A 21,163-nucleotide genomic window follows, 5' to 3' on the forward strand; every position below is an offset into this window, starting at 1 on the left:
GTTGTTGGATCCGGGCAATTTAGAGTGACCAGATGACCTGATTTTATAGGGACAGTCCCGACTTTTGGACTCTTTCTTATATAGGTGCCTATTACCCCCCACCCCATCCTGATTTTTCACATTTGCTGTCTGGTCCCCCTAGAAGCAGTGTTTGCAAGAACTGCCTGTGTGTGTGGTGAAAGAGGGTGAGGGGATATGCACATGCATTGTCAGCCAGCTGAAAAGTACAGCAAAACCTAGGGGAAGATGCTTCCAAAACTGCCACAGAATAAAACTCAAACACACTTCCCGCGGTAACTCCGTTGGGAGGTCTGAAAAAAACCATGAGACCTCTTCGCGCTTGGTCCGTATTAAACCCATGGAAGCCCGAGGCTACAGGTCCCTCCCCCAATGGACTACAACTCCCAGCATGCACCAACCGGAGAGCGCATGCCCAGTGGAGGTCAATTTGAGTGGCAAGTTGTTTGTTACACTGTAACACCAGCTGCTTTCTGCACTCTGGAGCTTTTGCTGCCTCTGAGCTCCCTTAACTCCTTTTGCCTCTAGTCCCTTGCTTAGCTTCCCCCTCTCCCCGTTTTCTCTCGCTTTAGATCTCTTTCTAACTTTCACATCGGTTTCTCCCACCCCCCCCCCGCTCCCTCCCCTTTCCTGGAGTCTTAAAGGGGGAGAAGAAGAAAATTAATTTTTAAAAAAACCTCCAATTAAAAAAAAATTATTAATAATAAAAAAAATTACCCCCAACATAGATGAACTACAAATGAGAAAAAGGAAAAGATGGAGCTGCACATTTTAGAGCACAGGCTCAAAGTAGCCAGCATAGCCAAGGAGAGCATCCAGTTGTTTACCTATGGATTAATCAAACTTGCTTTCCTTTCCTCCAAGACCAGGTAAGTGCCAGATAAATAAGGGGAGCAAAATGAAAGATAAAAGAGGCTGCAAGTGAGATCACATTCCCGTGGCTAATTCCATTGCAGAAGCCAGGCTAGCGAGGGGAGGAGGGAGGTGGAAAACAACTTGGTTCCTTTGCATTTTTTTTTCTTCCTTGTCTCCAAACGTTGGGGGGGGTGTTTTATTTTATTTTTTCTTTGCTTTTTTTTAATATATCTTTTGAAAGAAAACCTCAGTCTGTCTGTCCCCTTGTTTTGTTCTTTTAACATGCATATGTCGCCTGGGAGCTGCTCCTTCTAAATGAATGGATGAATGAAAACAGGTGTGGGGAATGTGCGGGGGGAGGAGAGAGGCCATGGAAAGTTTGTTTTTTAATTTAAAGAAAAGTAAATTTTAAAAAAGCAATCGGTCTGGACGACAAAGACGAGAGCAGAAGCAGGAGGAGTGGAGTGGGATTTTTTTTGTTTTTTGTTTTCCCCAGCACTTACTTAAAACAAACACCCCTTACACGATTTGCTCTTTTAAGGGTGCTTTTAAATACTGAGTACTCTGGAGAAAGAAGAGATTGAAGAGCATGCATTGTTGCAATATTACAGTCTTGTATTTTATTATTTATTTGTTAAGCATTGTGGTTTGTGAGAGGTATCTTAAGGGGAAAAAATGCAGTGGCAGGCAGTGTGTGAGAATATTTTTTTCTTATTATTTTGGCCAGTCTATAAAAATGCATGTGTATTCTGCCAAGGTGCCTCAGAGGAAAAACAATTTGAATTTCAAATGCATACTATATCTATATAAAAATATAGTCAGGTTGTTGACATTTGTTGGTTTACATGGATAGAATGGGAGGTAAATAACCCAAACTCTTTTTCAGTTTTCTGAGCCTGATAATTTGTTTCACTTCTCTTCACTGAATCATCCCAAATAGCATTTATATTTAAAGACAGGGGACTTTTGCAGGCAAGAGGAGAGAGAATAAGTTAGCATTATTTTTCTAAATGGTTTCGTTCCGTTCTGTAATGCAATCTGCTCTCTTCAGTAATGCTTAGGGATAAATGGATCTGTTTGTGGTGTAATTTGATTGCAGTCCCTTATCTCTTACAGTTAAACTTCTTGCATTGAAATTTCACTCTGATTTGTGGCTCATCCCAATTGGCTCAACCCTGGCATTGTTTGCAGTGTAATGTATACCAGCACCTTGTTTACTGCTGCCTCTGAATACTCAACAGGGTATTAAAGGCTGAAATCTTAAATGTCTTTTTTAATGTACAGTTTCATTACTAATTAAAAGGGACTGCTAACCTTTGTTCCATTTAATTGCTAATCAAGTCACTGTTTTCTGATGCTTCATGTCAGCATTAAAGTCTTCCATTGTTGTATGCAGTGTTGTTGTAGCCCTGTTAGTCCCAGAGATTAGATAGAAAAGGTGAGTGAGGTATTATTATTATTAATTCCTTTATGTTATGTTAAAGTCAACATTTTGAACCTTTAAATCTGTGGCTCCTAACAAACAGATTCTTTTTCAAGTTCAAAGATTGTCCAGTTGTCTTCCAGCTTGAAGTTACATTTCTTGTCCACAAAATTTGGCAACCATGAATAGATCTAGGGTTGCAATATATGTCTCTTGCATGTGTGTGCAGTACTGTATCTTGCATTTGGGTTGTACTTTATCAGCCTGCAGGTTTCATACTGTTGCCCATCACTATGGTATTGGAGCACCTTCCAAGTATAATTAGAAGCAATAGCAAAGTCCCTAAGAATCTTGATGGAGTCTCTGGCACGTGTTACTTCTCAGGGTCAAAACTCTGCTTGAGGAGGATTTTATGCTTTGTTTTTTAAAAGATTTCATTTATTCCCTCTTTTTTTAATACACATATTGCTGCTGTTGGTAGGGATTTAGGAATAGAAGGTGGCGGCAGTGTAATGTCAATCTTCTGGTGACGCACTCCTTAAGTAGTGTTTTCTGTATACTGTTACCATGCTTCACAGGTGCTTAGGAAACCACGGTCCTTGCCACAAGGAGCTTCTGTTCTTATGGAGGTAGCCCTCACAATGAAGGATCAGGCATGAAAGTGGGAGCAGATAACTGGGTTGATCTATCAACACACTTCCTCTCCCTGTTCTGATCTTCTTGAAGGTGAACATGATGGTGGCTTGATGATTATGAGCCCAAAGCTCTCTACTTACCCACAGGACAGAGTTCCTACTTCTTCCTATTAGTGTTACTGAACCTCATTTTGGAGCGACCAATCTGGAGGATGAGTAGGGAATTGAACCTCCACACCCATTAAGTCTTTGTGCAGAGATATTAAAGGTGCCAGTTGCTGTGGTAGCCTTTGCTATCTGTGTATGTGTCCATTGAGACTTCAGAGTCTTCACCTTTGCTGCTATATTGCTGTTAAGCGGTGATGACTTTTGGTACACATTGGTCTGGGATGGATTTGAGCCAGGGACCTTGTATGAAATGATCAATATCCTGAGATCAGTAGTTTTGAGTTCTTCAGACTGCCTCTCAGTTAGATTCTCATTCTGGGGGAAGATGAGTGAACGGTGGTGAATTCTGAAGCATACATCTGACCCACTTGTAGCCCATCCTAGTTCTCATGCCTTCATCCATTATTCTTTTACTTGAGCTCACATTACAGTAAACACATTTATTTTTAAAAAGAAGTAACCGTGGAAGTAATCTGACGGCTATGAGTAAGAAGGCAGTTAATGAAAGGAAAGAGTGAGACCCAGTCTGAACATGGGATTAACTGAGGCAGGCCTTTTTTTTTTTTTTTTTTTTTTTTTTAGTAAGTTGTTTTAAAATTAGCAAATGTTAATTTTGAAATGGCAGATGGGCAAAGGATAAATAACAGCAAAACTCTCAGATAAAATACAGTGTGAAAATATTTCTAAGAGCCAGGTCCTCAGTTGATATTAATCTCCTTAGGCCTGCTGTCTTCAATGGAGCTACATTGAAATATGAGCCAGATTTGTAATTGGTATAAATCGGTGCACTGCAATGAAGTTGGTAGACTTACAGGGATTCACACCAGCTGAAGATATGGATCATGTATTTTTAATGGCACAGTTGAGATCTGCACATACCAGAACTGAGATCATCACAATTTTCTCCCATTGTTTGCTGTTCTCTTTTTTGCATCAGGTCTAGGCTTGGAAGAATTAGGTTTTTTGTTGGTAAACATTAATTGCACCGTACACACACACACCAATGAAAAAAATATTTCTATCAATGATTATCAGAATTTGCAGATAGGTAAAGTAAGAAAAATGCTGCTTGAAAATTTCTTAGTTTGCTTTCAGAGTATTTACTTGTGTAGTTGACAATTTCTGTGTTAATGGTTATAAAAGTTGAACTGTTTGAATCTGTGTCTACTGTATTTAAATAATTATTTTCTGATCTTTCCTATTGTCTGATCTCCCGCCAGTAATTTTCCACAACTCTGAAAATGTAAATTGCTAAAAATTAAAAAATGTTTAAAAGCCATACTTTTGTGCAACTGTGAAAATTTCTATCAAGACAAATCTTTTTTTTAAAAAGCTTAATAATAAACATCAATATTATTCATCAAAATTATAAAACCAAAAAAACCTGAAGTCTCCCAAGCCCAATTGTGTCTAAATTTCTCTTGTAAACTTCTCGAAGGCAGGAACTTTCTCTGTTTGTACTCTGTAAAGCACACAACATGCTTTTGGGTGCTGCAAAAATCACCACCACCATTGCTAAATCACTTAGTTTTAATATTGCACCCTTTCCCCCTCTTTCTTTTTGTGCATGTTGTCTTTTTCAAGTGCGAACTCTTTGGGGAGCTGGTTTCTTGTATGTCTGCAAAGCACCATGCACGTTTACCTGTGTGGTGCTGTATAAAGAGCAGCTCCTATTCCACCAGCACCAAAATACACCCCACCTCCATCTCCTATTCCTGCTGCGGTGGTAAAAATTAAACTGTTCCTTACAATGAGGTGATGCACCATGAGTGACTTATAGGAGGGCTTTCAGTTTAATAAATCCTATTCACTGGCTGATACGTTGCCCCGTTCTTCACCTTCGCTTTCCTCTTGATTCAGATGTTCTAATTACATCCTCCTCTCCTGTCCAGGAGTTAGAATCTAAATACCCACTCTAAGCGCTAGCAAGGAAGGTAATGTCTTTTGAATGAGTTTTAAAAATAGAATCACAGAGTTGAGTTTGAGTCCTGTGAGACATCTAGGAATGAGGGCCGTGGTGGTGGGTGTCTCCCAAACCTTTTGAGCAAAGATTCATCCTGGAATCATGATGATTAGTCTGATAAGTCCTTCCCTTCTTATCATTCATGATCCAATGCAATTTTACCATGTCTTGAGAGTTTATATATAATGTGTGTGTACTATACGTATGTGTCTACATATCTTTTATTGCTCTTGATATTTGTGGCTTCTGACCAGTGTTTCACGCTATCAACTTTCTGGGGTCAATAGGTCAACATGTACCTCATCCCTTCGGAGTTGTCAAACGGCTAATTAAAAAGATGATTCACGGGTGCTGGTTTTTCAGGAGGGGTGAAGTAAGCATAAGATGATCTTTTACCCTGCCAAACCCCTCATCTGAGACATTGGCCATGCAAGACAGCTCCCAAATGCAAAAATGAGAGAGACCAGAAGAAAAATGAGTTTGAGATGAGGTAGGTAACATTGATGGGATTAATTTTATTGAGTCTCTGTAAAGATTTCTAAACCCATCAGTTGCCTGATTTTCTACTGCCAAGGTTAAGTAGTGAAGAGTGAAATAAACCAGTCTGTGGGTACAAGAAACATTAAACCTTTACAATCTGCTTATGACAGGTGTGTGTGTTTGTGCGTGTGTGTAAATGAAGAAAAATATAATCTCTTCTGATTTCTAGCTGCTCCCTCTGCTGATTGGATGTCTGAGTCTTCAGCAACAGAACAACAATATTGTATAACTTATCGTGGACTGAAAAGAGATGCTGGATTTATGACTTATTGCAACAATCTGTAACCCACTAATAACCCCTTCTTTCAGCTGCTCCCTCCCCTTTCCTTTCCTTCCTGTGACTGGAGGGATGTTAACAGGACACTTCACCTTGAAATGTCTCTTAAAATGTATGTTAACTACTTATGCTAAATAATCTGTTCCACCTTGTATTTAGCAGTGACATTCTGGGTTAAGCCATGTCTACCTGTACAGCGTTGAAGTGGCACAGCTGTGCTGATACAGCTACGCCATTGCAACACATCTGGTGAAGACACTCTATAGCGATGCAGCATAAGCTATGTCTGCGAGAGAAGCTCGCCGGCTGACATAGCACTGTGTACACGACTGCCTATGTCGGTGTAACTTATGTCGCTCCGGGATGGTGCAATATTCACACCCTTGAATGAGATACGTTTTGCCGACATAGGCAGTAATGTAGACATGGCCTTAGTTTCCCAGACTGGAAGAAGAGCTGGGTGTAAGCTCAAAAGTGTGTTTCTCTCACCAACAGAAGTTGGTCCAATAAAAGATACTACCTCACCCATCCTGTCTCTTACATGAACTGTGACTGTCGTGTTTTTATCACGACTTCTTAGTGACAATGTTGTCAAGTTGTTTGTTTTTTAGAATCAACAGGATATTCCCTCAATGTATTGTAGTTTTGATTAGGTCCGGTTTTTAAGGCCTAGACCTATTTGACAATATCCCATTTCTGTTTTATAAAAATATAAACCATTCTGTTTTTTTACAGTGGAATTACCTGCTGGGCATACTAATACATTTATTTAATGCCTCATTTCCTACTAATCTTGATTGCCTCAGTGTTACTGTTTTAATACCTTTGGACAAACATTGCCATTTCTTTTTTCAGAGGAAACACAGCACAGATTTGTTCTTTTACTAATGTTGGCAATAAACAAACTCCAGCTCTGATCTGCTGATAATTGAATGCTGGTAAAGGAAGAATTACACAACAAGAATGTTAGTGACAAAATAACTCTATTCATTTCAGTTTAAAATCAACAGAGCAAAGCTTGTAAGTAGCAGTTATCATTTCTAAGTAGAAAGATCTTTCTTTTCCAGAGCTCAGCTCGCTTTTGTGTAACTAATTAGAAGATATCGTTATTAAGAGAGAAAACAATTGACAAACATGTTTCATTATAGCATAAAGGCACTAAAGATTGTTTGGTTGCAAAAGAGATCTAATTTCCTGTTCGTTCCAGATCTTCTATGCAAAACTTAGTGTACTGGCTATGGCAACTAAGTTCACTTTTGAGGTTTGATGTATGTATAATCATCTTGTACTGCTTGATACAAAGATTTATTCTGCCATCCAAATAAAGCCATTAATGCCTTACAGGCCAGAATTCACTTCCTCACTTTCATCTGTTAAATATATGTAACTAAATATTAAATTAAAGCTTGCAGTTTAGAAGCAGTCCATCTTAGAAGGCTTGTGCTGATAATGTTGAGGTGTCAAAAGTGCTGTTTAGCTCAAGCTGGTAGAATCTAGAAATGATGAAGTCTAGATTCATGCAGTAGTCAAACTATTTGGAACCATTTTTGGGATGTCTTTGGTGAACTAACTTACGGTATTATAGAAATCTCTAAGGACCTGCCTGTCTTGATGGGCAGAAAGCCAGCATGCTTCAGTCATGACAGACCAATTGAGTAAGCTTAACATGACTGCAAAGCTCCATTTAAGATGCAGACTAATATGAAACACTATATAACTGCAGGGAGATGTCGGGAGGGACCGAGGAATTGCAGGCTGTCATTGTCAGTGAACTCCACAATCAATCTGTACTGAGGTGTCAAGGAAGATAAGAAAAAGCTGCTTATATATGTGTAGATTTGTTTTTTAATAAATGTAATTCCAAATGCATTGTGGGTATTTTTCTCGTTGCAAAGTTTGGGCACCTCTGCTAGAGATTTTCTGTAACTGTGTATCCAAAATAGTGCCAGCTAAGTTATAAAATGTAACTTTAAAGTCTTCCTTATAAAGTACTGAAATAGGTGGGTTGATTTTTTTTTATTTGTTTTTAAATTGGTTTACTTGCTCTCAGTGGAATTTCAGAACCTAGAGGTTCTTGCTGGTTCTATCAGTCTCGGGATTCACAGGTATTAATACTAAAAATAGGAACATTTACAAGTTGGGAGGTGGGTAAGCCAGTTAAAACTCAGGTGTGGCTGTCTGTCTCTGAATGTAACAAGTTGTAAAGAATGTATAGGCTTTATAAAACTGTATCTGGGGCAATGTCACTGTCTTTTCTGACCCAGGGTTTTTCAAAATAGCAGCATGTGCCAAAGGATCTTGGTCACAGAGACACCTGAATATTCCTCCCAGTTTTAGGTGGAGGAAGGACTGTCCATTGGTCAGGGTATCAATTTAGAACCCAGCTTCAGTCTTCTATTCTGCCACAGACTTCTGCGTGACCTCGGGCAACTAACCTAGTGCCAGATTTTTCAAGGTATTTAGGCATCTAAAATTCATTTGAAATCAATGGAAGTTCAGCACCGAGGCACTTTGGAAAATCCCACTAAGTGACTGTATGAACTTTCAGATGATTTAGAAGTCTGGTCTTCAGTCTCTCTGGGCCTTAGTCCGCCATCTGTAAAATGGGACTGATAGCACAGGAGTGCTGTGAAGATGAATACATTAAAGACTGAGATGTGCTTAGATTCTATGGGGAGGGAGCCATATGACTATTTAAGGTAGAGAGGAACTCTTGTCCCCTGGTCTTGTTCACAAGCCAGACCATGTCTTAAACAGCGTTTCTGGCTCGCTTATGTGTGAAGTTGTGCACACTTAGCTAGTTCTCTCCTAAAGCTGCGTACGGTTATACTGTGGGTGAGAGTTAGAGGCAAGGCCTTTAAAAATACTTACTTAGCTGTCTGTGGACCAAAGAAAGATACATTGAAACGTCAGTACATTTTGTATTTGTATTTCTAGACAGGCCTAAATTTGGGGGCAAAAGTTAGCAGTATCAGCGGAGACTGAAAATGCTTCCCTGTGCATAAAATTGACACATTCTTCTGGATTTCTGCAGTGCAGTGTGGAGCTGGGATTAACTACATTGTGTGTAGGAAGATGGTAGTTAGTAATGGGATAGAAAAATGAGAATCCTGATGACCATCTACCTGCAAAGGCAGCACATGATTCCCAGAACAAAGGATGAATCAGAGAGGCCTAGTAATTCACAAAGTGTAGTTGTTTCATTGAATCTATACTTACACCTTTTCATATGATGTAGGAAATATTTTTTCTTTTTGCTTTGTATCTGACTGACATGCAGATGTCATAATATTCTGATGGCTTGATGACTGCCATGAACAAATCTCTCTGAAAGTACTGAGCAGAGTCATATCAATTGACTGCCGAGGAGGTTAGAGAGAATGTGGGTTGACCTGGCACCTGACTTGATTGTTTTCCTGGAAAAAACAGTGACGAGGTACAGGTTTAGCCAAATTGATCAGCATAAACGTCTCAGAACCACTTAGTCTCAACTCAGGACTTTGAAAGTGAATCCCGTAGTGGAATCTTGATACCTTGGGATCTAGTGCTGTTGTACCAGCTCCAGGTCTGGAGTCTGACTTTCTCCATACAAAATGCTATTCGAAAAAGTAGAAGTTAACTTTAATGTAACTTTGAGCTGTGTGTGGTTCCCTGTTATCACACAGGCATATTGAGATGTTCTTGTTATCACTGGATGTTTGTTTCACTTGGTGTTACTTTCCATCCAGTATCATTAAGTATGACTGTTAATCTCCATTAAAAATGCAAAAATATTTTACAGCTGAGATTACACAACTTAACCGTTGACTTTGGAAATGGAATATCAAAGCAAGGCTGGAGGTATAAGAATGGGGAGGGGAAGCTGCCTTCTTCATAGTTTTTCGGGCCTTTGAGTTTCCTTATGATGGTTTTGCATGACTCTAGTTCCTAAGCTGTTGAAAAACTAGCATATGCTACAGAGTATTTTCAAGGCTGCTGTCTTAAACCAGAGGTCAGCTCAGGCCTTAGCTTCTTGGGCATTGGACTAGTATAAAGGAGCTTTGGGACAGAGCTCTGGTGCAGAGGGTCTGTGTCTGTTTCCGTACCTGTGAAATAGGGGTAAATGTTATCTCTGTCTCACTCATATTATGCAGATTGATTGATTACAACTTGGAAAGGGTCTATACTGTTTTTTTCTTACTGCAGTTGACCACAATATTAGCCAAACTAACTAGTTAACCCTTCCTTGGAAGTTCTATTTATGTATTTGATGTAATTTAGCAGCAAATATGATGTCTGCACTACGTCCTATTCTATCTTGGTTTGGCTCTGCAATGGTATGCCCATCATTAATAATTATCCTTTGGTTAATGCAAACTACTTGAAACCCTGTCCCTACTACGCTAACAGTCAAGTGTTGAAACTACACTTCACAGAGAATGCTCTCCTTAGTTTTTCTATTGGAAACAAGCTACTCCATGTTCACATGTTTCTTGGTGGTTATTGTACTTCTTGTGTAGGCATTCGGTCTCCTTGAGGTGAATCACAAGCTAAATGAGAGTAATCAATGTAACACTGTTGCAAAAAACACGAATATCCTTCTGGGATGTATCAGCAGGAGTTGGTAAACAGGACAAGAAGTAATTCTTCCACTTTACTCTGCACTAATTAGGACTCAAGTGGACTATTGTCTCCAGTTCTGGGCACCACATTTCAAGAAAGATGTGGACAAATTTGGACAAAGTCCAGAGAAGAGCAACAAAAATGATTAAAGGTCTAGAAAACATGAGCTCTGAGGGAAGATTAAAAAAACTGGGTTTGTTTAGTCTGGAGAAGACTGAGAAGGGACAGAACAGTTTTCAAGTACATAAAAGGTTGTTACAAGGAGGAAGGTGAAGATTTTTTCTCCATAACCTCTGAGGCTAGGACAAGAAGCAATGGGCTTAATTGGCAGCAAGGACTGTTTAGGTTGGACTTTAAGAAAATCTTCCCAACTGTCAGGGTAGTTAAAAACTAGAACAAATTGCCTCCAGAAGTTGTGGAACCTCCATCATTGGGTTCTTTTAAGAACAGGTTAGACAAACACCCGTCGGGGTGGTCTAGTTATTATTGAATCCTGTCATGAGTGCAGAGGACTGCACTAGAAATCAGTGTTTCCCCCATAGCCAGTCTGTGAGATCACCCTGACAGTTTAGGAAGGCAGCAAGCCAGTCCCTGCTGTCAGAAAGGTTGAAAAACACTGGTCTAGATGATCTAGTGAGATCCCTTCCAGTTCTGCACTTCTGTAATTCTATGGCTGGGAAAGCCTTGTGCCAAACAAAGGATAAGATTCTTTAAGGAAAGGGTTTGAATATTATTGTCACTCTACAAATCAGTAGTTCAGAAGCTGTCACAGCTCAGTAAAACTCTGCTTGCATCCCCTTTGTGCAATTATTGGAAAGGGGCCTGGAATGAATGATGCACAAGGAGTCTTCCAGCCCTACAATTTAGGAACTCATGTTGGTTCATTAAAGGCCTGAGCCTGCGCTCATTGAAAAGACTCCTGTTAATTTTGGTGGAGGTCAGATCCATCCATTAGACAATAATTTAAATATGAAAAGGTCCCCAAACTATATGATCAGTGACGGATCACTTATTACTTGATTTTAATGGTCCCATGAAGCAAAGTGGCTATTTGAATGGGCTTCAGATTGTGAATGTGATCAATGGCCTTTAGAGAGAGGCTATTAAAGAAAGCCATGAATGGGAAAAATAGTGCCAAATGCGAGGCATAATAAATGCAGAACACTGTGCATGGTGTGTATACGTACTTGAGCATAAGCTTTAACTTTGATTTTTCCTCATTGTTTATAGTAGTTTGAGGTGTCAAACCACATTTGACAGTGTTTTATGGCACATCACTATTCATCTGCTTTCCAGTTAAATCATTCCCAGTGATTAGAACAGTACTGCAATGTTTTTTTTTTAAAACTCTACTAAAATGGCATAAGTGGGTTTCTAGATGTTCACAGTTGTTAGCTGTCCTAGGCTACAACCTCGTTTGCCTGTGTTGCTGATTAGGCTCTACCGCATATGTTGATAGAGGTTGTGCTTTGCTAGAATTGTAAGAAGGATGTTTTCTTGACACCTACCTACATACCTGTCAGTGTTACTAGTATTATGATTTGAGTATTGCGTTTCTTCACTACTTTCTTGTTTAAAAAAAAAAAATCCAGTAGAGACAAATAGTGCAATCTTAAAAGAGAAAGAAAACCTATTTGGCAAACTCACCAAGAGAGCTACAAAATACACTGGATCAGTACTTGGGTGTGTTTTTTTTTTTGTTTTTTTTTTGTGTTTAAACAAACTCTTGATGATACATTTTGTGCAGGACGAACATAAGGAAAAGGACAATGAAAGGATTTTGTTCTGCTACTTAAATGACTCTTGTACAAAATAAAGTTTAAAATGTGCTTTAAGCACTTGTCAAATCTTTAGTGGGAAGAAAACCTGGTATTGATAACATTTTAATGTTCATTTTATATCAAACTAACTGAGAGGCATAAGGCAAAATTTTCAATAACAACCAGGTCCCATTTCAAAAAGACACTTGACCCTAAGATTCCTTGAAAGGCAGTGGGACTTAGGCTCCAATGTGCCTGTCACTTTTGAAAAATGGACTTAGACTCCTAAATCACTTAAATATGTTGAAAATGTTGCCTGCTGGCTAAAGAATACTTCTCAACCTGCAACATGCAATGCAATGAATGATGAAGACCCAGAATGAGGAACACTCACACAGTTGTCGATGAAGGAAACTGCAAAGATGATATTTTCTGCAGCCTCTTGTAGGAGTAACTTAAAAGTGGGAGGAAAGCTTAAATAATAATGCTTTTAAACCTATGTGTTTGTACAGAACCCATACAATGAGACCCTGATTGGGACCTCTGGATACCACTATGATATACTATAATAAACGTTTGCACTTCTCTGCCCACCCCACCTCTTTGATGATCTCATGGTACATCACAAATATATGTTTCGCTGTGCCTCGGAGAGGTAAGGAAATACTGCTGTCCTTTACAGAGGAGGAAACTGAGGCATAAAGGAGGTTATTGACCTCCCAAAACTCTCTGAACAACTCTGTGGTAGAGACAAGAATAGAACAGAGTTGTCCTGTCTCCAGCTCCTACACTTTCTCTAACAGAATATTATTTTCGTGGGGGGTGGGAACAGCTTCTCTATTTTCTGTTGTACCATCCATCTGAGGTTCTAACGCTTGCCTCTTTTTGTCCTCTTTCACATTCCTAATTCTTCCAGTTTCATTAGTGAAGTACTGTGTTCTTCTTTGCTTGCACCTTGAGAGATACTCAGGTAGAGTTGAAAGATGTTGCTAGAAACCCTAATGGACAACAGAAACTTTCCCAACAGTCATAAAAAACAAAGCTACAAACACACCCATGCAGTGTGTCTCTTTCCAAAGTCAGAATGGTCTTGAAATGGAAATTGATTCATCTAGAAATGAGAGGTGGTGACCAATGACAAACAAAAACATGTGTTTGTAGGGGCGCTAATAGCTGTGCTTCAGGACAGAGAATGTTTCATTTCCCAGTATCAGATGACAGCTGCCATCACATGTACTGAATATGAAGAACACATTTTCAGGCTGCTTTATATAAAATGCTATTAAGACTGTAGTGCTCAGAACAATAACAGAATACTGAACTACCAGCAGGGAGTCTCCAAGTGGACAAGTGTAATCATGCACTGCTCAGCTTTCAAAGGAAATTGCAGTTAGTGCATTTGACTTGCTCATAATAGTGATGCATTGTTTAGCCTAATAACTAAGCAGCTCTCCAGGACCCGGCTGCTCAGCATTGCCATCTCACACTACTAATCATTCTGTTCTCATGTCATCCCAGAGATGAACTAATCACCTGCCACATAACCTTGTCAAACTGGCAGATTGAGTGCACTGTAATTTTTTTTAAAACTAAAGAAACAATATTTCCACCCTTTTTTGATCAACTGGTTCATTTATACACCTTTGTCTTACCATGTGTGGCTTTGCATTAATGCGTAAAAATGTATTTTTAATATAGAGTTGAGCATGGCCTAAAAAGGACTCTGTCAAACTTATTTTTTTCACTATGCACAAAATCTTTCTTAAATCACAGTTGCTTCTAATAGCCATGTGGGAATTGAAACAGGCATCTGTTTTTTTTATGACTGTTTTCCCTCCATAACACATGCTTTTTTTTTAATTGTTTTTTATTAACATTTCTGTGGTGCTCAGTGTTGGATCTCGGCTTCTCTCAAACATTCATGGATTTAACGTCACAGCATTCCTCTGAAGCACAGAAGAATTCCTATTGCTGTTATATACACGTGGAACTTGGAAGCACAGGGAGAGTAAATGACTTGTCCAAGGGCCCACAGAGAATCTGTGGCAGAATGAAGAACAGAACCAGAATAATTCTGAGTTCCAGTCCAATGCCTGATCCCCAAGGCCATCCTTCCATGTTGTATGTACAGTGGCTCCTCATTGAAGGTTTGTTTGTGAGAGAGAGCTGCCAGTATTGAAAGAGCACTCAAGCATTTGTTGTGAGGGAAAGGCTCCACCACCATATAAATGGGGTTTGCCCACACACAAAAAGGGGGAGGGGGAAAGGGCGTGATTTGAACTTGTGATGCTTTGGAGCCATTGAGCTTGACTCTTATTAATGTTCAATCTTTCATTAGCTGGTGCGGATTTAGGCCAGGGGTACCCTGTAGACTTCTGCTGCCATTGCTGTGTTGGTGAGAGTTGTGAAAAAGTGTGATCCCTGACAGCTATAGCTGTGCTAACAGAAGTCTGCAGTGTAGATGCAGTTATACTGGCAAAGTTGTGCTTTCACATTTTGTTCCTAGGAGGTAGTTTCGCTATCCTGGTAAGAAGCGCAGCATTGTCGGCATAGCTCCATCATCACAAGGGGCATTTTGCCAGGAGGGTACTGGTATTCCTGTAGGGTTGAAGTGCTCCTACTGAAGGCATGGCCTTTAATTCTCACCCCATACCCTAGTCCATTATGATCTTTCCACGTTGGAAGGAATGTTGTCTTCTGCCTAGAAGTGTGGGTCTCAATCAGTTGCAACAGAGAATTAAAATAGGAATTCTGTTCCAAGGCTTTATTTTTTCACTCACCATCTTAGCCTGATACGGCTGGGGACATGTGTATTGAACATCTGACTATCATTGAGACATCTTTTCGTATTGTATAAGAAGGTATGGTGTTAGTTGACCATAGTATTTCCAAATAACACAAGAAAATTGTATGGCCATGTCACACACTGACTATGTTGTGCCCAGAGCTTAAGAGTCTACTACTGTTCACAGCTACTGGAGTTACTCCTCTAGCTCAAATGGTAGAGGCCTGTGCTTCTGTTGCTGAAGAACTGAGGCCCAGTTTCTGCTGATAAACCATGGGAGGTCAGGTTCAGTACAAAGTGGTATTTGAACCACTGTGTGCCGCAGATGGCCAAGCTTCCAGCAGTGGGGAGCGTGTAGCATCCTGAATAAGTATGTTTTACCCCAGCTTTCATGAAAGATGAAGGAATACCTGAAACTTTCATCATCCTGTAAAATGGTCAATAGGTTTGTGGTTTTCATTGGAAAGTTCCATATTGTCTCTCAGGGAGAGTTTTATTCTTTTAATATTTGTTTTACTTTTGAAACACACAAACGCACAGTTTTCTACAGTGATAGAGGCTATCAAGCCACCACATAGTATTAGGACCCAGACCCAAGGGTTACATCAGTTAATTATCATTTCTTGGCACTGATCAGAAATAGGGTTCCAAGTAGAAGAGTAATCAACACCCTGAGTGGGTGAGTTACAGGCTAGAGTATGGTCGCACCAAGGAGTTATATTTGTATGACTGCTCATATTGAAATGTTACCAGTTTATGTTAGCAGAGGGTCACAACTTCAAGCTTATACTAACTTCCATATTCATAGACAATCAGGGTTGGAAGGGACCTCAGGAGGTCATCTAGTCCAACCCCCTGCTCAAAGCAGGGCCAATCCCCAGACAGATTTTCTTTGCCCCAGATCCTTAAATGGCCCCTTCAAGGACTGAACTCAACCATGGGTTTAGCAGGCCAGTGCTCAAACCACTGAGCTATTGCTCCCCGCCTCACCCTGCAAAGACACCTGTTTAGTTTAGTATCAGAGGGTAGCCGTGTTAGTCTGGATCTGTAAAAGCAGCAAAGAATCCTGTGGCACCTTATAGACTAACAGACGTTTTGGAGCATGAGCTTTCGTGGGTGAATACCCACTTCCTCAGATGCATGCATCTGAGGAAGTGGGTATTCACCCACAAAAGCTCATGCTCCAAAACGTCTGTTAGTCTATAAGGTGCCACAGGATTCTCTGTTTAGTTTACCCACTCTACGGAAGCAGGAGTGGTAATGTCAGAATAAACGTAGCCAACAGGTCCCTAAATACCTGATGCTGAGTGCACTGGAGACAGTGAGAGTCTTACCCTTGACTTCTGTGGGATGTAGATCAGGCTCTAACTGTCAGTTTAGGTGGAACACTTTGCTCCCACGAAGTGGGCATTAGTAGACTAGAGTTTTCTGTAAGGTCCCTTGGAACAGGTTTACATTGTGCTGGTTAGCACTGCTCCCAGCAAGTAGTTCAGCTGGCTCCAGAATGATTTGATAACTGCCTACACCCAGGGGTACAGTAGGAAGATACTGGTAATCTGCAAAATGGTACAGAAGTTACTTGTCTCCTCGATGCTCTTCTAACTCTGTTTGTAACTCTCTTTGTGGCTGCAGGATTGGATGTTTGTTCTCAGGCTATTTATACACTTAAAAAGCTAGAGCGGCATAGCTATACCACCGTAGCCCTTCAGTGTAGACGCTCGCTGCAGCGATTGGAAAGGTTCTCCCATGCCTATACTTAATCCCCTCCTTCAAAGGCACAGGCTGTCTACCTTGAGCGTTAGGTTGATTTCTTCGCACCCCTGAGCGACATAGCTGGATTGACCTAACTTTTCAGTGTAGAGCAGTCCTTAGTGTGTATTAATGAAATAACATCCATAGTGGAACTATGTCATATTTTCAGAGCGCGACTCCCCACCAGTCTCTGAGACAAAGTGGTCAAATACACAGGTAGACTTCTTGGGCTTGTATAGGCCAGATAAAAACACTACCAATACTGGGGCATAGGAGTGCCTTTGATTTCAATCTTTGGTCTCTGTTTAAGACTCTACTTCTCAGCACCCAGGTTAGTCATCCCCAAAGACATGTTGTTTTTAGTCATCACTCACAGGTAGGGGGGCAGCACCTGTTGCCCAGCAGGGGGAAGAGTGCACAGGGCTTTAGAACATCTCCAAAGGTGAAAGACAAAAGCACTCATGCAACAGTCTGCTGCCACAGGAGGTAGGGATGGGGAGGGTACTTGGAGGGGAGGATGGATGCCAACTGTAGAGCTACTAAAAAGCTTCAGGTTAGCAGGGTATGCATTGCCCAGCTATATGGGGAAAGGGAGGGAGATACCTCTTAGTTTTAAATCCATTATTGGGTTTAGTTAAGGAAGCTTATTAGTCCATAACCAGTTGTGAGCATGGTACTGTTGATTATCATAAATTACCTTTGTGTTTGATCAGGAAAGATCGTGGTTTGAAAACACTCTAATAGCAGGTAAAAACAGCATGCTGTTATTTTGTTTATCCTTTAGGAGGCACATTCAATCCTTCTATCAAGGTTGAATTACCTTGTGTCGGTAGTATTTGAGCTGGCACTGAAACAAGCTGATTTGTGTGATTTGAATAAGGGTAATTCAAGAAGGGGATTAAAGGAGCCTGGCTTGGTATCAGATGGTTTTGCTTGACAATGATGAGACCAGGCCTGTATTACAATAAGAAGAATCTTGATCCCATTGAAATTAATGGGAGTTCTGCCATTGACTTAATTAGGAAAAATGGGGTTGGCCTAATCCGTTGATTGTTCCATACATTATTTCTCCTACACTTAGCACACCTAGTCAAGTTATTTATGGCTTCCTCTTCAGGTAGGCATAGTGGTTTGTGTGGGTGCTGCCTGTTGGTTAGCTATTTCCAAAAGTACAGAAATGGAGATGAAAGATACACCATAGATTTGTGCACAGCATTGAAGCACTGTAGCAATTATAATTTGCTCACTGCAGCATTATTAAGTGAAACTGAGATTTTGTTTTTACAGAGATCCATTGAAAAGTGGTTTGGCTCCACTTTGCTCATCTTGGCAGTGATCAGCTCTGGAACCTTGATACTCTGTGTTAAATTTTGGATGAACGGAAGCTTGTTTATGACTTAGGAGCATATTTTAAAGGGTATTTAGGCACCTGGTGGGATTTCAAAAACATCTAAGTACCTAAAACCCATTTAAATTAATGGCTGTTAGGCACCTAGATGCTTTTGAAAATCCCACTAAACACTTAAATACCTTCTAAAAATCTGGCCTTGATAACATGTCCGCTATACTACTGAAAATTAGTTTTAGCCCAGTAGAAGAATGATGCCTTCCTTCTTCAATGCGTACATCATTGCTAATAAATGTACAGGGGAAAATCACAACTGAGCTTTATCTTCTAGATCTGCTAGCTTCGTAGCCTGTTGTTAGTGAGTTCACCTCAAGTAACATCTCTACAAGGTGGGCTTCAGTATTTTTACCTGTCGATTCATATAGCAATGTGGTCTCTCCCACATTGAGAAGTTTTAAATCTGTGGAGCCTTGTGGAATGGATTCTTCTTATTTCTCTGCAAGTGGAATCATAGAATCATAGAATATCAGCGTTGGAAGGGATCTCAGGAGGTCATCTAGTCCCACCCCCTGCTCAAAGCAGGACCAATCCCCAGACAGATTTTTACCCCAGTTCCCTAAATGGCCCCCTCACAACCCTGGGTTTAGCAGGCCAATGCTCAAACCACTGAGCTATCCCAAGGAATGTTATCCTTATAATGCCATGTAGAGAACTAGTGTGCCCTATTTGTTACATCTCCTCTCCTAAATAATCCTTGACAAATCAGCACACCTGGTGAATATATTTTGAAACGTCCAACAGGAAAACAGGACTTCTCCTTGTGTTTGTTTTTTTCCTAGAAATTTCCAGTCCTTCAGGTTATCTAAAGTTCATCACTGTGCCAAGAACTCTGCCATCCTTATTTTGACCATTTATTTTAATGGTATCTCTCTCTTTCATTAAAGCAGTTTATTCATCTTGAGACCATAGCAGATCTTATGAAAATAGTTTTTTCCACCTTGGATAAGAGAAGCCACTGATGAGTTATTATCTGAGTCTGTTCTGCTTTGGATAGTACCTCTGTAGGGTCAGTCTCTTATTAAAAATCCATTCTTCTCTGGGATTGGGGCTTAGGGATTTGTTTTGCAACAGAAGGGTTCACTTCCTCAACTGGCAAGTATTTTTCAACTTGCTGCAGTTTGATTGGCTGAAAATTTTTCTGTACTGACAATATATCAGTCTGATATGCAAGATGTTAAATAAGAGAGGTTACCTGTTTCAACATATTTTAAAACATTTCATGTGCTCTCTGATGCCCTGGTAAAGGAGGGCTATGTCGATATTAATTTTTATATTTTCTGCATGGGGGTACTTTTTGGACCATACCTCCTTTATTATTCATGGCTTTGAGGCTTTTTGTTCTTGCAGCTAGACCCAAAGACAGATGCTTCAGAGAGAGAAACGCTGCTTATGTTTATCTGGGTAAAGCGATCAGCTGCTGTTCCTGGGATTCTATAGCTCAGGTGAGACAGCTAGCAAGTATAGTGCTTATAAAATGCTTCATCTGGATTGTAAGATCTTTGAGGCAGGGATTTGCTTTTTGTTCTGTGCTTGTACAATGGGGTCCAGAGTATAAGCACTACTGTAATGCAAATACTAAATAACAATTGTATAGTGGGCAGCATGGATGTTGTAGCTCAAATAGAAGTTATGGGTTTGGTGCAAGAATTTCAGGGAGTTCTTTGTTCATGAAGGAAATGATCACAATGTCCCTACTGATCTTAAAATATAGGAATCTATGGAGCCCACACACACACACACACACACTCTCTCTCTCTCCCTCTCCCTCTCCCTCTCCCTCTCCCTCTCCTGACTATTTTTCTTAGTCTGTAGTCGGGGCAGCAGAAATGAAATTCCTGCAGAGAGATGCTTAGCATAAAAACCATGAGACTCATCACACTGGCACATGGTACTGAAGTATGAGCTGAATCTAGAACTGCTTAATAGTTTCCATGGCAGGGCACTTGGACATGTGGGCCACGTTTTTTATGGAAGGTTCTTGAGTTCAGACTTTCAAGGGTACAATGTCCTTTGCTGATTTTTTTCAGCCACATTTGCGAGAAAAGATCAGTTGTCTGTGTGAAGAGCATAGTAGAATCCAAAGGGGGAAGTGTAGAAATTTTGCTTACTGGTAGCAGGCTCTGATCATGACGCCCTTTGGCAGTATTGTCTAGTGAGCACAGGTTTGAGAACTAGGAGCTCTATGAAGTTCTAATCCTGGCACTCTCACTCATGCTTCATAAGTAGGGCCCTACCAAATTCATGGCCATGAAAAACATGTCATGGACTGTGAAATCTGGACTCCACCCTGAAATCGGGCTATTGTAGGGCAGGCCACGGTATGGCCCACCTTACTTCTGCGCTGCCTTCAGAGCTGGGCAGCTGGAAACCGGCTGCTGCTGGGCACCCATTTCTGAAGACAGCACCGCTGCCATCAGCAGCACAGAAGTAAGGGTGGCAATACCATGATTGCAAGGACTTTCCCTTGCAACACCCCACTCCCCACCCCACACACACAACCTCCTTTTGGGTCAGGAGCCCCATGGTTACAATACTGTGCCATTTCAGATTTAAATATGTGAAACTGTGACATTTCAGATTTTTAAAATCCTATGGCCATGAAATTTACCAAAATGAACCATGAACTTGTTATGTCCCTAGGTTCCTTATGGCCTGATATTGTGCCAGTTGAAGCAAAGCTCCCACTGATTTCAGTGGTGTTGCGGGATCAACCTTTTAGACTCCGTTTAGGCTCCCTTAGCTGTGGAACTGGGATATTGAAACACCTCTGCTTTGCAGAGGAGTTGTGAGGCTTGATTAGTTAATGTTTGTGAAGCGGTGAGTATTCATTTCTGTATTACTGTTAAAAACAACAAGGTACTTGCAGAGAGGCCACTAAGTAGGCTATTCCTAGGCCACAGGGGGTAGAAAAATTTAGGAAGTGCATTAAAATATTAACTACAACAACATTAGGGGACTAACAGATTTATTTGGGCAT

At 40.5% G+C, this 21,163-nt stretch overlaps 1 protein-coding gene across 2 annotated transcripts in view; it reads left to right on the forward strand.

Moving 5' to 3' along the window:
* The first annotated feature begins 456 nt into the window (after window positions 1-456).
* The window catches only part of CASTOR2 (cytosolic arginine sensor for mTORC1 subunit 2), a 161,764-nt gene continuing 141,057 nt past the window's right edge, over window positions 457-21,163 (forward strand). For both annotated transcript variants that reach the window (XM_030536584.1, XM_030536585.1), the window contains exon 1: window positions 457-887. In XM_030536584.1, the coding sequence (XP_030392444.1) occupies window positions 775-887 (113 nt within the window). In that variant the 5' untranslated portion in view covers window positions 457-774. The remainder of the gene's footprint in view (window positions 888-21,163) is intronic.

The sequence above is a fragment of the Gopherus evgoodei genome, chromosome 17 (genome assembly GCF_007399415.2).
Source record: "Gopherus evgoodei ecotype Sinaloan lineage chromosome 17, rGopEvg1_v1.p, whole genome shotgun sequence".
NCBI lineage: Eukaryota > Metazoa > Chordata > Testudines > Testudinidae > Gopherus > Gopherus evgoodei.